This window comes from Coturnix japonica, chromosome 5 (genome assembly GCF_001577835.2).
Source record: "Coturnix japonica isolate 7356 chromosome 5, Coturnix japonica 2.1, whole genome shotgun sequence".
NCBI lineage: Eukaryota > Metazoa > Chordata > Aves > Galliformes > Phasianidae > Coturnix > Coturnix japonica.
Genome location: NC_029520.1, coordinates 567,769 through 579,606, shown reverse-complemented (window position 1 = coordinate 579,606; position 11,838 = coordinate 567,769). Strand labels below are relative to the sequence as shown.

The window sequence follows — 11,838 nt, the reverse complement described above, 5'->3', positions numbered from 1 at the left end:
TGGGGCGGCCGTAGCGCTCCGGAAGCGGCCGCAGGGCGGGCGGAGGCGACGGACGATGGCGGAGCAGCTGCGGGCGGACGGCGTGTACAAGGAGGTGCTGCGGGAGGGCACCGGGCCGCCAACGGAATTCCGCGACGGCACCAAGGTCAGCGCCGGGACACGGGACGGGATGGGGGGGGGTGGAGCGGAGCCGGTGGCCACGGTGACGCTCGGCCTACACTCAGGCCACGTTCCACTACCGGACGCTGCGGTGCGGCCCCGAGGAGGCGGTGCTGGATGACAGCCGGGCGCGGGGGAAGCCCATGGAGCTGATCGCCGGCAAGAAGTTCAAGCTGCCGGTGTGGGAGGCCATACTGCGCACCATGCGGCCCGGGGAGCGCGCCCGCTTCCGCTGCGACACCAAGGTGCGGCACGAGGGGGCGGGGCTTTTATACTGGGGGCGGGGCTTGGCTGGTTTGTGGGCGGGGCTTTGCGCGTGTGGGGGCGTGGTTTGGCTGTTTGTGGGCGTGGCTTATGGGCTTTGTGGGCGTGGCTTACGTTGTGGGCGTGGCTTGGCGCAGTGGGCGTGGTCTCAGAGCCCCCTCGCCCCCAGCACGTGGTGCTGTACCCCCTGGTGGCCAAGAGCCTGCGCAACATCGCGGCGGGGAAGGACCCCCTGGAGGGGCAGCGGCACTGCTGCAGCATCGCCCAGCTGCACGAGCACTACTCGTTGGGGTACCCCGACCTGGACGAGCTGCAGAAGAACCCCCAGCCCCTCATCTTCGACATCGAGGTGCTCAAGGTGAGCTGGGCCCCGGGGTCACGGCACTGATGGGCTCTGCCCCACGGCTGCCATTGACTCTGTATGTGCAGGTGGAGGAGCCCGGCTCCTACCAGCAGGACCCCTGGGCCATGACGGATGAGGAGAAGCTGCAGGCTGTGCCTGTGATCCACCAGGAGGGCAATGAGCTGTACCGGCAGGGCAAGGTGCAGGAGGCAGCCACCAAGTACTACGACGCCATCGCCTGCCTCAAGAACCTGCAGATGAAGGTGGGCTCCTCCATTGCTTGGGATCCCACCGTCCTTCTATCAGCACTGGGGCTCACTGTGCCCTCCCATCCCGCAGGAGCAACCCGGCTCTCCAGACTGGATCGAGCTGGACCAGAAGATCACCCCCCTGCTGTTGAATTACTGCCAGTGCAAGCTGCAGAATGAGGAGTACTACGAGGTGCTGGACCACTGCTCCTCCATCCTCAACAAGTACGAGGGTAAGGAGCCATGCTGGCTGCACGCTGCACCAGGGAGGCCTGCGTGCTCCCCAGCTGATGTTTCCCTTCCTGCAGACAACGTCAAGGCCTATTTCAAGCGGGGCAAGGCTCATGCGGCTGTGTGGAACGTGGCTGAAGCACACGCTGACTTCGCCAAGGTGCTGGCACTGGACCCGTCGCTGCGCCCCGTGGTCAGCAAGGAGCTGCGCAGCCTGGAGGCACGGCTGCGCCAGAAAGATGCAGAGGACAAGATCCGCTTCAAGGGCATCTTCTCCCAGTAGAGCCTGCCAGGTTCTGTTAGATATTCCACATGTGGAATGGTTCTCCGTGTTTATTAATGTTTAATACAACGTTTATCAGAAGGCGCGGGGGAGTTCAGCGCTGAAGGCGTAGGGTTGAGTGCTGGACCATTGGATGGCAATAGAAGAGTGGATCTCCTCAGTGAGCCCCAGACTGCGCCCAGTGGCACAACAGTGGGAAAGCCAGTGGAGGAAACGTGGCCAGGCCGACGCTGTTCCACGCTGCTTTATATTCCATGTTTGGTTTTTATCCTTTTGGGCCGAGCCGTGCTGTGTGGGTCTAGGTGAGCCCATGAATGGCTGCGAGAGCTCCAATGCCGAGGCTGTGCCCCATGTCCTGCCCTTCTGTGCCACATCCTGCATTGCCACTTCGCAAAGGCTTGCGGCTGCATTTCCTCTGTACTGCATCGCAGCAGAGCCGTCGACTTTTTATCTGAACTGCTTTTTGTTTCCACTGCGTATATAAAGCTGTGATCATGCTATACCGAGATAAACACAAGTAAAACTCGTCAAAGAAAGACATCTGGGCGTGTAGAACAAGTGCTGTGTTGGAGATAACCAAGTAAAACCAAAGGGTAAATATGAGCAGTTGGGTGCCACCACCCTCTGTGAGGCACCTGCATCACGCTGAGGCTGTGGGGTACAGAGCAGACAGGCAGCCCCAGCAGCTCTGCATTACATCGCTTTATTTCACAATGAAACAAACAGAACAGAGGAACGGTTTGTTTTGTTGCATTTGTTTTTTGTTTTAATCTCAGCCCTTCCCTCACCCCCCACAACACTGAACAGAAATAAATACAAGGGTGTAGGGAGGGGGCTCTGTGCCTGCCCCACCACCACTAGGGCAGAGAAAGGTGAATGGGACATGGGGCAGCACCCCAAACCTCAGAGCTGGCTGGGCACTGCCAGCAGGGATGGGGGCAGCTGGGTAGAGGCAGAGCTGGGGGGCAGCAGGTGGGACCCAGGGGGGTCATTCCAGCCCCCGGGGTGGCTCAGAGCAATGTGGCTGTGCCCCGCAGTTTCAGAGTGCAGCACCTTCCTCACTCTCAGCTACAACTCCGCGATGGGAAACGAAGGTTGTGGCTGGGAGGGGGCAAAATGGTAGGGGCTCACTCCTCACCCTCCAGCTTGAGGCTGACACTGCGGGGCTTGACACGGGCAGGCAGGGGGCCCCCGTCACGCTCTGCCTGGCTGGAGCCCCGTGAGCGCAGGAGCTGGCTCTGCTTGCGGAGGAAATCGACGGGTGCTGGGCAGCCGTAGGTGCCTTTGCCCAGCACAGGCCGGGGGGGTCCTTTGGGGGAGTGCACCAGGGCAGCGGCCTCCAGCTGGGCCAGGTGAGCCACGTAGCCCTCAGACAGGAACTGTGAGACACGGGGACAGCGTGAGACCCCAGTGAGGGCATGGCACCGCTCTAGCAGCCCCAGCCCTGTTGCCCTACCTGGCATTGGTTAATGAACTTCTTGACAGCACGACCCACGATGTAGATGTGTGCCGGTGCCAGCCCCAGGGAGCTGTAGACTGAGACGTCCTTGGTGGATCCGTAGCCAGCGACGATGGTGATCTCTGCCTGCACAAGGAGAGGAGCATGAAGGTGGGGACGGAGCCTCCCCACCCCCCTGGGGTCAGTGTCCCAGCCTCACCTCGGAGCGCAGGCTCTGCAGGAAGGCTGCTTTCTGTCGGAGGGGGTCGTGGGTGAGCCCATCGCAGAATGAGACGATCCCATGGGGGAAGTTGTGCTGTGCTAACCACGCTACCACCCTCTGCTTCTGCATGTCGGGGCGGCCCGTCACATAGATGATCATGTAACCCGAGTCCTGCCAGTGCCTGGTACAGCAGGGCACATATGATACACATTGTCACCACCTGAAAAGTGGGTTGGAAGCCACCAAGAACCTCCCAACTTAACTGAGCAGGCTGCAAAACAGCAGGACACCCTGGGCTGGATCTGGTGCTCCCATGGGGTTGTCACTGCATAAAGCTGGCTGTCCTTGTATGAAGAGCACTTACCGTACGACATCGACAGCTCCTGCCCGCACTTTGGGGTCACTGCCCATAATGGAGACGCTGGCAGTGAAGGAACCATCGATGCTGAACACCACTGACTCAGTGCCCCGGGCCACCACGGTCAGATACGCCTCTGCATAGCTGTGGTCCCCCCTGGGATGGGACAGCAGTGAGGCTCAGTACAGGCTCTGTCACCTCCCTCAGCCCACTGGAGGGGAAGTGGCTGAGGTGACACCACCAGAAGCATACAGCCAACATCTCACCTGACCACCATGCGCACAGGGTAGATGCCAATGGCCAGGGCCTTGTCCTGAGGGATGGTGAAGGTCAGGCGTCCACTGCCACTCGTCACCTCCGTGCCATAGTACAGCCACTTCCCCGACAGCGGCTGCGTCATGATGTAGATGTCCACCTGAGTAAGGGCAAAAAGACCACGGTAACAGTCTGTAAGCCATCACTATCCTTTCCCACCATCCCACAAGGTCCTATGGAGTCCTGGTCCCTACAGCCCTTCCATTTAGGTGCAGTTAACACCGGCACTGATCCCTGCCATTCACCAGGGCCCCGGGGATGTCCCAACAGTACCTTCTCTCCTGTCAATGTCACCACATCCAGGGGGCCATACATGAAGCGCCCGCTGAGGACCTGTGCTTTGCCCTCACAGACGATGACGTCGCTGGCCCGGTGGTTGGCTGCTACGTTCTGCAGGGACACACAGGGCTCAGCAGCAGGTGGAAACCAGAAAAGCCCCCCCAGAAGCAGCATGTGGAGCCCACCAGGATGGGAGCAAACCCTCCTGGCTGCATCACCCCACAGCACCTGGGGACAGCTGGAGCCCGATGCAGCCCTAGGGTCATACCCGGATCTTCACTTGGGTGCGTTTGCGCTGCCACTTCTCCCGAGGGAATGCTGGGCTGTAGATGGAGCTCTCCTCGCTCTCAGCCGGCTGCGGGCCCTCCTTCTCCATCACCTGGCCAGGGGATGCTGCACAGCTCAGCCCGAGCTGGCTGAGCGCGCTGCCCGCCCTGCCACACGTGCCCTACCTGGCGCAGGATGAAGGCCACCACATCGGAGGATTCCCAGTAGCTGGCGTGGAAGAGATGTGGTAAGGCGACCGTAGGGAAAGCTGTCAGAGCGTCGGGGCAGTACAGAGAGTAGTCGATGCGCTTCAGGCCCCACCAGCGCTCCAGGACTGCACAGAGAGCTTGGATTAGTCCATCCCTGGGCCTCACCCCAGGGCCTGGCCCCATTTTGGGGGCTCAAGCCACTCCAGTCCCTTGTGCCTATGGATGGTGGTGACGGCACTCACTCTTGACGACTTCGCTGGTGCTGGCAGGCGTAGGGGGGTCTCCTGGCTCGCTTCCTTTCCAGAAACCCCCCCCAAAGCTGCCGGTGGGAGTGGGGGGAGCAGCCATGTCCACCTCAGGCAGGAAGAGGGCAGAGTGCATCTGCAGGGCCTCCGCTGCAGACAGCGCTGAGTCAGGCCACCCATAGCCCCCCACTATGGGGATGCTAGCCCCCAAGGCCACTCACCCAGCAGTGAGGAGGTGCCGTCACCCAGAGGGTACTTCTGGTAGCGGGGCACGCTGAGCGGTGGCACAGCATGGAAGGCTTTGGCCAGGAGGGGCTCCAGGCGGGAGGCGCAGGGGTCGGCAGCATGGAAGAGGTTGTAGATCTGCTCACAGGCAGGACGCAGCTGGGCCACTGGGGGAGAGATACGGGTCAGGGCAGGGTGACATACAGTCAGGAGGGCTGAGGGCACAGGGAGTTGAAAGCAGGACCCAGCAGGAGGAGAGGACAAAGAGACAAAGCCAGGAGACCAGTGGCACAGAGGGGATGCTCAAGGCATGCGCCAGTACTGAGATGCATACAGCCACAGTGCAAAAAACCCAAGCAGAGCCATCTGGGAAGGTCCAAGGGGGCTCAAGCAGGAGGGAGCATGACTGAGGACAAGGGCTTGAGCCCCACATGGAGGCATGGGGGCTTGTGCCACAGCCGACGGGGCTCCTCACCATCCAGAGCAGGCATGACGGTCTTGCGCAGCGCGAGCACCAGCCCCAGCGGGGAGCCGAAGAGGAAGAAGCCGGATACCTTAAAGTCAAGGCGGGTGCTGGTGCTCTCTGCCCCATCCTGTGCTGCAGCACTGTTCCGTGGTGCCTCTGCCTCCAGTGGGGCATCGCCAGGCTGTGGGCTGCAACAGCAGAGCCAGTGGGCACAGGAATGGCAGCGCTGTGCCCACTGCAGCCCATGTAGCCCAGAGGAGCTGCTGGGAGCAGGGGAGCCCAAGCACGGCACTGCTGCACCTGTGCAATGCTTCCTCCAGGCACAGATGGGGAATTCATTGTTCACATAAAGCACAAAGTTTGTATGGAGGGTGCTGGCTCTCCCACAGGTCCCTTGCTCTCACCTGCACGAAGAACCTTGATGCTGGCTGTCCCCTGGCTCAGGGCTGCCCTGGCCCACTGCTGTGTCCACCCCATCGGCTAGTGGGTCCCGTGTGCCGCACAGTTCAGGGGAGACAGGCTCTGTGCTCTGCAGGTGGACAAGAAGAATCAGCGAGCAGCCAGATGCTGTCAAGCTGGTTGGTAGTTCTAAAATCAGAGGGACCCACCAGGCTGCCACGGCGGCTGCTGCTCCGGCTGCCCCCAGCACCTGCCCGGCTTTGGCACAGCGCATCGAAGCCCAGGATGCCTCCCACACAGTCCCCAAGCAGCACCACCTGCAGACAGCACAAAAACCATCCCAGTGGGAGTCAATGCCCAGCCAGAATCCAGGGCAAAGCCTCCCCCAACACCCCTACCCCTCTCACCTGGCCACAGAAGCCGGTGCCCTCAGCAGAGTGCAGGAAGGCGGCATAGGCCTGGTTGGCACGGGTGATGACATTGCCCACAGCATGCTGGTAGCTCCCTGAGGAGGTGGCCAGCAGCGGGAGAGCCGCCAGTGGGATGTGGTCCTGACTGCTGGATAGGCTGTCCCGGTCATGGCTGTAAGGGCTGAGCCTTGGGGAGACATGAGGATGGGTCAGCGGGGCTGCCCCATGTTCCCCAATCCATCCCGCAATGCTCACTTCTCTGGGAAACCCCTCCCTGAGCCCACCACCTCCCTCCTGGGGGTGCCTTGCGTGGGGTCACCCCTCTCCATCCTCACTTGGAGACCAATGCATAGGCAGCGGCACAGATGGGTGGGCAGGGCACCAGGCGCAATGCCACATGTCCCAGTGCCTCGGGGAAGTGGACACGGGTGACAGCATCAAAGGTGGCAGCCAACGTCTGCACATCCGCCTGCTTGGAGCCCAGTTCTCCCCCTCCCTGATCCAGGATGTTGCCACTGTGGAGGATGAGGAAGAGCACGTGGATCCGGCACGCCTGCGCTGTGCTCTCAGCTGAGCTGCCCTGCAGGAGGAGAGCACTCCTGTCTGCTCCCATGCCAGGGACCCGGCCAGGGGCTACAAGGGATGGGGTGAACGGCTCACACACCTCAGTGAAGCTGGATGCTGGCTGTTCTTTGCCATCTGTTCTGGAGGTGCTGGGTCCCTCCCCTGCAAGCACACATCAGTGGTGAGCAAGCTGGGGTGTCCACGCAGGGTTCGGGTAGACTGCACGCATCCTGCTCACCCAGATTCTCATCCAGCTCTGCTGGCCGCTCCAGCGTGTCCAAGAAGTCATTGGAGCTCCACTTGGTCATCTCTTTGGCAAAGACCTCATCGCTGTCAGACAGATCCTCTGTGGTGGCAGGGAGGGAGCTGTGGGTCAGCCCATGCCCCTGTGCCCCACCAGAACCCAACAGGGCAGATGTAGCACATTGCTGTGCTGCAGGGCTGCTCTGCCATACCATAGGCATCAAAGAACTCCTCTTCGGAGCTGTTCTCGGAGTCACGGGCGATGTTCTGCATCCGCCACTCAGACAGGCTCTGAGGAGACACCCCACCTGCCAGCAGCACAGGGTCAGCACTGAAGGCAGCAAGCCCCTACTCCTGCCCAACAGTACTGCTCATGCACCCAGAGCCACCAAGAGCTTTGAGACACTCAAAGCCACCCACTAGGGCAGGAAAGAAGGGTCCTGATGCATCTCTGTTAGAAACAATCAGCAGCCACAGGACCCTGGGGTCCCACATTCCTCCCGTTCTCACCTCCGTGCTGAGAAGAGTAGGAAGAACGTGAAGATGTGGACCACTGCTTGGCAAAGCTGTCATCGGGGGAGATGTCGGCAGTGCCCTGAGCCTCGGTGCCCTCCTGCCCGCTGGCACCTCCTGGCTCTGGCCGCCCCTCAGGGCAGGGCCCGGCGGTGGAGGGCTCCTCAGCCTCACCACACTTGGCCATTTTCTGCGCCAGCATCCGCGCCGTCTCCTCCTCCAGCTGCCGGATGTCCTCCATGGTCAGGTCAGTCCACTCATCCTGCCAGCACCAAGCCTGGCGGTGTGCACGCAGCATGACTTTGCGCAAGCCTGAAGCAGGGGGAGTGAGCAAGGCACGGCCCCCACCTACCAAAAACCCACCATCCCCACAGGGCTTGGGCTCACCGCCATCGCCCCACGCTCACCAACATCATGGATAAAACGCTCGATTTTTGACTGCATCCCCCAGTATCTGAACTCGACCTTGCACAGCTTATAGGCACACATCAGCGGCCCGCTGCTGGCTGCCTCCAACCAGTTATCCCCCAGCGGGCCCCGGCCTGTCTTGGCTGAGCGGTAGAGTTTGGGGTCCTCCTCAGGTTTATACTCCCCAGGGGAGATGGGATCACGCACAATGTCAATGGTGTCTGGGGTAGAAGGAGAAAAAGGTGAGGAAAAAGCCTGGCAGCAAATCATTACCACACATTGTGTGCTCAAGGTGGGACACCCCTCTGTCTCCTTGAGCCTCTGTGCTTACACGGGGGCCAGAACCGCTGCCTCAAGGAGCAGCAGCAAGAGGTGGAGGCGGGGGGGTGGTGAGGCTAAGAGCTGGGCTGACACACATAGGCGCATTAGCATGGGGATTTGGCAGCTGGAGAACGACAGCAGTGACCCCAGGGGCACGGGGGGGTGGGGGTGGGATGCAGAGGACAAGGCCAAACAAGGCAGCTCAGAACTCTGCTCACTGCCTGCTGGTCATGGCAGCAGGGACAAAATTTGTCTTCCGCCTTGGCCGTGCCACCAGCATCCCAGCCGGACATCCCCAATGCTGTGAGAGCCAATGAGAGAAATAGGTCAGATGAATCATTTCCTCCGAGTGCCTATTTTAGGCCTCCATTTTAGGAGGAGAGCATGACGCGCTGCGCTCCAGCGCCCAAAACAACCGTGTCGACACTGCCAGGAATGGGAACAGGCAGCAACAGGGGGACAAACGTGTCCCTGGGGGGAACAGTCTGCCCCAGGTACCCAGCATAGGGGGGCTGGGAACGGGAACGACACTGTGCAGAGTCCTGGGGGGCAGGAGAAGCAGAAGACAAAATGGGGACACAATTCCTTAGCTCCCTGCCTCCAGCTGATCCTCAGGACTGGGCAGGGAGCTCAGGGTACGGGCACTTTCCCCTCCAAGGATAACTTAACCTGTCCCTAAAGCACAAGGTTAGCAGAGAAAGCCCCAGATCCTGCCTCCTGCCCCCGCTGCACGCACCTAAGATCCTCTGCCTCTTCTCAGCAGCACTCAGATTGAAGATATTGGTCTGCTGGCCGGCATCTGGCCGGTAGTACGTCTCAATCTCGATGGAGAACTTCTCCACAAAGGGACAGGTGTACCTACAGGAAGCATGGGGATGAGGCTGAGCCCAGCGGACAGCCCCCAAACCTACATTCCTATGGGGTCCCACCTTGTCCTGGTGTAAGGATATGCATTCCACGATTCCTCTTCGACTCTCAAAGCTGCCTTGGGCAATATTGACCGAAACCAGCTGGGTATGTGGGAGCCCACATGGTAGATCTTATGGGTGTACTGCCCGCTGCCACCGGGGCCATCGCTGTAGGGGCGGTTTGCCAGGATCTCCACCCCGCTGCCCTCGCCGCTGGATTCCTCACGGCTTTTCTTCTGCAGGGTGAGGGTGAGCTGAGCTCCAGCACCCCAAACCCTGGCATCTTACCAGGCATCTAACGCCACCCCCCCACACCCCATTCCTCACCCTGCACCCCCACCTCAGCCCCATAGCTATTCCCAAGACCCCCACTCTGCACTCTGAGAAACAGGCTCAGCCCCATGCCTCCACATTCTATTTCCACAACAACTCCAAGCCCCCAACCCCGCACCCTCCTCAGCCCCCAACCCTGCATCCCTGCACCCCTCAGGCTCCATATTGCCCTCGTATCCCTATTACTCTTAACCCCCACCACTTCAGATCTCCAATCCCGCAACACGCTGACCCCCACCCTCAACCCCTTCTCACCCCATACCTCTCAGCCCCAAATCTCCACCCTCAGCCCTGGGCTCCCACACAACTCCCAGGACCGCATACAACCCCCAAGCTCCATACTACCCAGAAACAGCCCCCTCCAGCTCTGAATCACCCCAACCCCCTCTCTCTCAGCCCCATAATTCCATAGCTCCCCATAGCCCCAGCTCAGCCCTAACCCTCACTTTCTGCCTCATCCTCCTGCACTCCCCCAGACTCCATAAGAGACGCCTCCATCCCCCAGACCATCCTCAACCCCCCAAGCTCCACATTGACCCCCATATCCCTCAGCCTCGAACCCGCTGACCTCCACCCTAAGCCCCACATTCCTGCACCCCCCCACGGCTCCACACGATCCCGGGCCCCACACGACCCCCCCCCCCGGGCCGCAGCCCAGGCCCCATCCGCACCTGGATCATGTAGAGCTGCGCTACCTGGTACTCCTCCAGGCTCATGGGCAGCAGGATGTGGTACTCCTTGATCAGCATGGCGCCGTGTTTAGGGGAAGGGGCGAGGGGTGGGGGGGGCTCCGCGGCCCTCCGCCGTTAACCCGGCCCCGGCCCGGCCCGCTTCGGCCGGGCCCTCCCCACTGCCATAGCAACGCGCCCCCCGCCCGCTCGGCCGCGCTCTCGGCTCCCTTCGGCTGTTTCCGTCACCCTTCGGCTCCTTTCGGTTCCCTTCGGCTGCGCTCGGCCCCTTCCGAACCTGCGCCGCTCTGAGCCGGCCCCGCGCTGTGTGACGTCACGGCGTGGGGGGCGCCCGCTGACGTCAGGAGGTGGAACAGCGTGGGGGGGGGCGTGACGTCAGAGGGGACGTCAGAAGCGGGGGGGCGGCGGACCGGGAAATTAAAACGGAGCGGTATATATGGGGAATTGGGGGCTTGGAAGGAGGATTTCCTTTATAAGGGGGGGGATGCAGCACGTCCTTTATTTATAAAAGCCGGAAGGTTGGGGCGGGGGGAGCCCCGGGGGTGGCCCCGTTCGGGGGGAGCCACCGGCGGGGCTCGGGGGGGGGGGGGGGGTCGGGGGGCTGCTGTCACGTGCGGGCGTTGCGCTCTGTCTCGGCCAAGCACTCCCGAACCAGCGCCCGAGCGTGGATGATCCCTGAATGGGGGGGATATGAGTGAGCACTGAGCTCCGGGCTTAAGGGGGGGGGAGGGTCACAGAGGGTCGCCCCCCGGGCTCGTTACCCCGCTTGAGCCGCTCCATGGCGCTCTTGCTGCCGGCGTAGGTGGGCCGGATCTCCCTGCCCATCTCCTCGATGACAGACAGCAGGTCGCTGTAGGTGCTCTGCGAGCCCGGAGCGCCGGGCGGCTTCATGGTCTGACAGGGGATGGAAGGCGAGGAGGACGGAGGGGGGGGGGCTCAGCGTCGCCCCACGCCGCCCTCCCGCCGCGTGCCCCTGCCCCGCGGGCTCACCTGCACGTAGCCCATGGACGGCGGCCCGAAGTCGTTGAAGAGCGGGCGGAAGGCGGACGGCGAAGGGACGCTGGGAGCTGCGGGGAGCGACCCCGGGTCCGGCCCTTCCTTCGCACTGGGGCCGGGCCCGTCACCCCTCAGCCCGGCCCCGCTCGGGCCCAGCTCCGTCCGCTCCCTCCCTCAGCCCCGACTCCCCTCCGCACTCTCCGTCCCTCTCCCTTAGGCCCCGCCGCCCCTCAGGCCTCGTGCCCCTCCTTACGCCCTCTTCTCCCCCCACCCCCGCTCTATCCCCGGGGCTCCTCTCACCGGCGGCCGTGGCTGCGGGCCCCGGGGCGGGGCTGGCGCTGGGTGCGGGCGCGATGGGTTTGTAGGACATCCCGCAGCGCTCCGGGCCGAGCGGCGCCCGCCGTGTGCAGGAGACGGAAGCGAGCGGGGCGACCCCCCCCCACAACCTCCCGCTGATTGGTCAGACGGAGCGACCCGGCGGCGCCGATTGGTCGACGGCAC

General features: G+C 62.3%; 3 protein-coding genes across 4 annotated transcripts; 1 reads left to right on the top strand and 2 right to left on the bottom strand.

The window, feature by feature from the left end:
• Positions 1–10: 10 nt before the first annotated feature.
• On the top strand, positions 11–2,068 carry AIP (aryl hydrocarbon receptor interacting protein). The gene is made up of 6 exons (XM_015863082.2): positions 11–145; positions 225–404; positions 593–781; positions 853–1,029; positions 1,106–1,247; positions 1,323–2,068. The coding sequence occupies exons 1-6, from the start codon at positions 56–58 to the stop codon at positions 1,526–1,528; spliced, it is 984 nt and encodes a 327-aa protein (XP_015718568.1). The 5' UTR covers positions 11–55; the 3' UTR covers positions 1,529–2,068.
• A 147-nt stretch (positions 2,069–2,215) lies between these two features.
• On the bottom strand, positions 2,216–10,661 carry PITPNM1 (phosphatidylinositol transfer protein membrane associated 1). The gene is made up of 23 exons (XM_015863102.2): positions 10,324–10,661; positions 9,341–9,555; positions 9,148–9,269; positions 8,090–8,311; positions 7,680–7,994; positions 7,382–7,477; positions 7,165–7,272; positions 7,027–7,088; positions 6,698–6,942; positions 6,360–6,549; positions 6,162–6,269; positions 5,958–6,082; positions 5,563–5,741; positions 5,084–5,254; positions 4,860–5,012; positions 4,594–4,742; positions 4,410–4,520; positions 4,136–4,252; positions 3,814–3,962; positions 3,554–3,703; positions 3,187–3,370; positions 2,985–3,113; positions 2,216–2,907 (listed from the first exon to the last, which is right to left on the bottom strand). The coding sequence occupies exons 1-23, from the start codon at positions 10,399–10,401 to the stop codon at positions 2,656–2,658; spliced, it is 3,630 nt and encodes a 1,209-aa protein (XP_015718588.1). The 5' UTR covers positions 10,402–10,661; the 3' UTR covers positions 2,216–2,655.
• Positions 10,662–10,776: 115 nt separating this feature from the next.
• On the bottom strand, positions 10,777–11,835 carry CDK2AP2 (cyclin dependent kinase 2 associated protein 2). Of its 2 annotated transcripts, none has more exons than XM_015863100.2 (4): positions 11,638–11,835; positions 11,332–11,408; positions 11,103–11,235; positions 10,777–11,016 (listed from the first exon to the last, which is right to left on the bottom strand). In XM_015863100.2, the coding sequence occupies exons 1-4, from the start codon at positions 11,705–11,707 to the stop codon at positions 10,949–10,951; spliced, it is 348 nt and encodes a 115-aa protein (XP_015718586.1). In that variant the 5' UTR covers positions 11,708–11,835; the 3' UTR covers positions 10,777–10,948. The 2 variants fall into 2 exon arrangements, with proteins under 2 accessions (XP_015718586.1, XP_015718587.1); XM_015863101.2 differs by having other exon boundaries at positions 11,332–11,446; positions 11,638–11,767.
• Between the last annotated feature and the right edge of the window lie 3 nt (positions 11,836–11,838).

Coding starts and splice junctions, on each gene's coding strand:
- CDK2AP2 (XM_015863100.2), bottom strand. CDS start 11,707: ATGTCCTACAAACCCATCGCGCCCGCACCCAGCGCCAGCCCCGCCCCG. Junction 11,409..11,637: donor GCCCGCAGCCACGGCCGCCG/GTGAGAGGAGCC, acceptor CGCTCCCCGCAG/CTCCCAGCGTCCCTTCGCCG. Junction 11,236..11,331: donor CGTCCATGGGCTACGTGCAG/GTGAGCCCGCGG, acceptor ATCCCCTGTCAG/ACCATGAAGCCGCCCGGCGC.
- AIP (XM_015863082.2), top strand. CDS start 56: ATGGCGGAGCAGCTGCGGGCGGACGGCGTGTACAAGGAGGTGCTGCGG. Junction 146..224: donor AATTCCGCGACGGCACCAAG/GTCAGCGCCGGG, acceptor GCCTACACTCAG/GCCACGTTCCACTACCGGAC. Junction 1,030..1,105: donor TCAAGAACCTGCAGATGAAG/GTGGGCTCCTCC, acceptor CCCATCCCGCAG/GAGCAACCCGGCTCTCCAGA.
- PITPNM1 (XM_015863102.2), bottom strand. CDS start 10,401: ATGCTGATCAAGGAGTACCACATCCTGCTGCCCATGAGCCTGGAGGAG. Junction 9,556..10,323: donor CGCAGCTCTACATGATCCAG/GTGCGGATGGGG, acceptor CTCACCCTGCAG/AAGAAAAGCCGTGAGGAATC. Junction 8,312..9,147: donor GAAGAGGCAGAGGATCTTAG/GTGCGTGCAGCG, acceptor CTTCTACCCCAG/ACACCATTGACATTGTGCGT.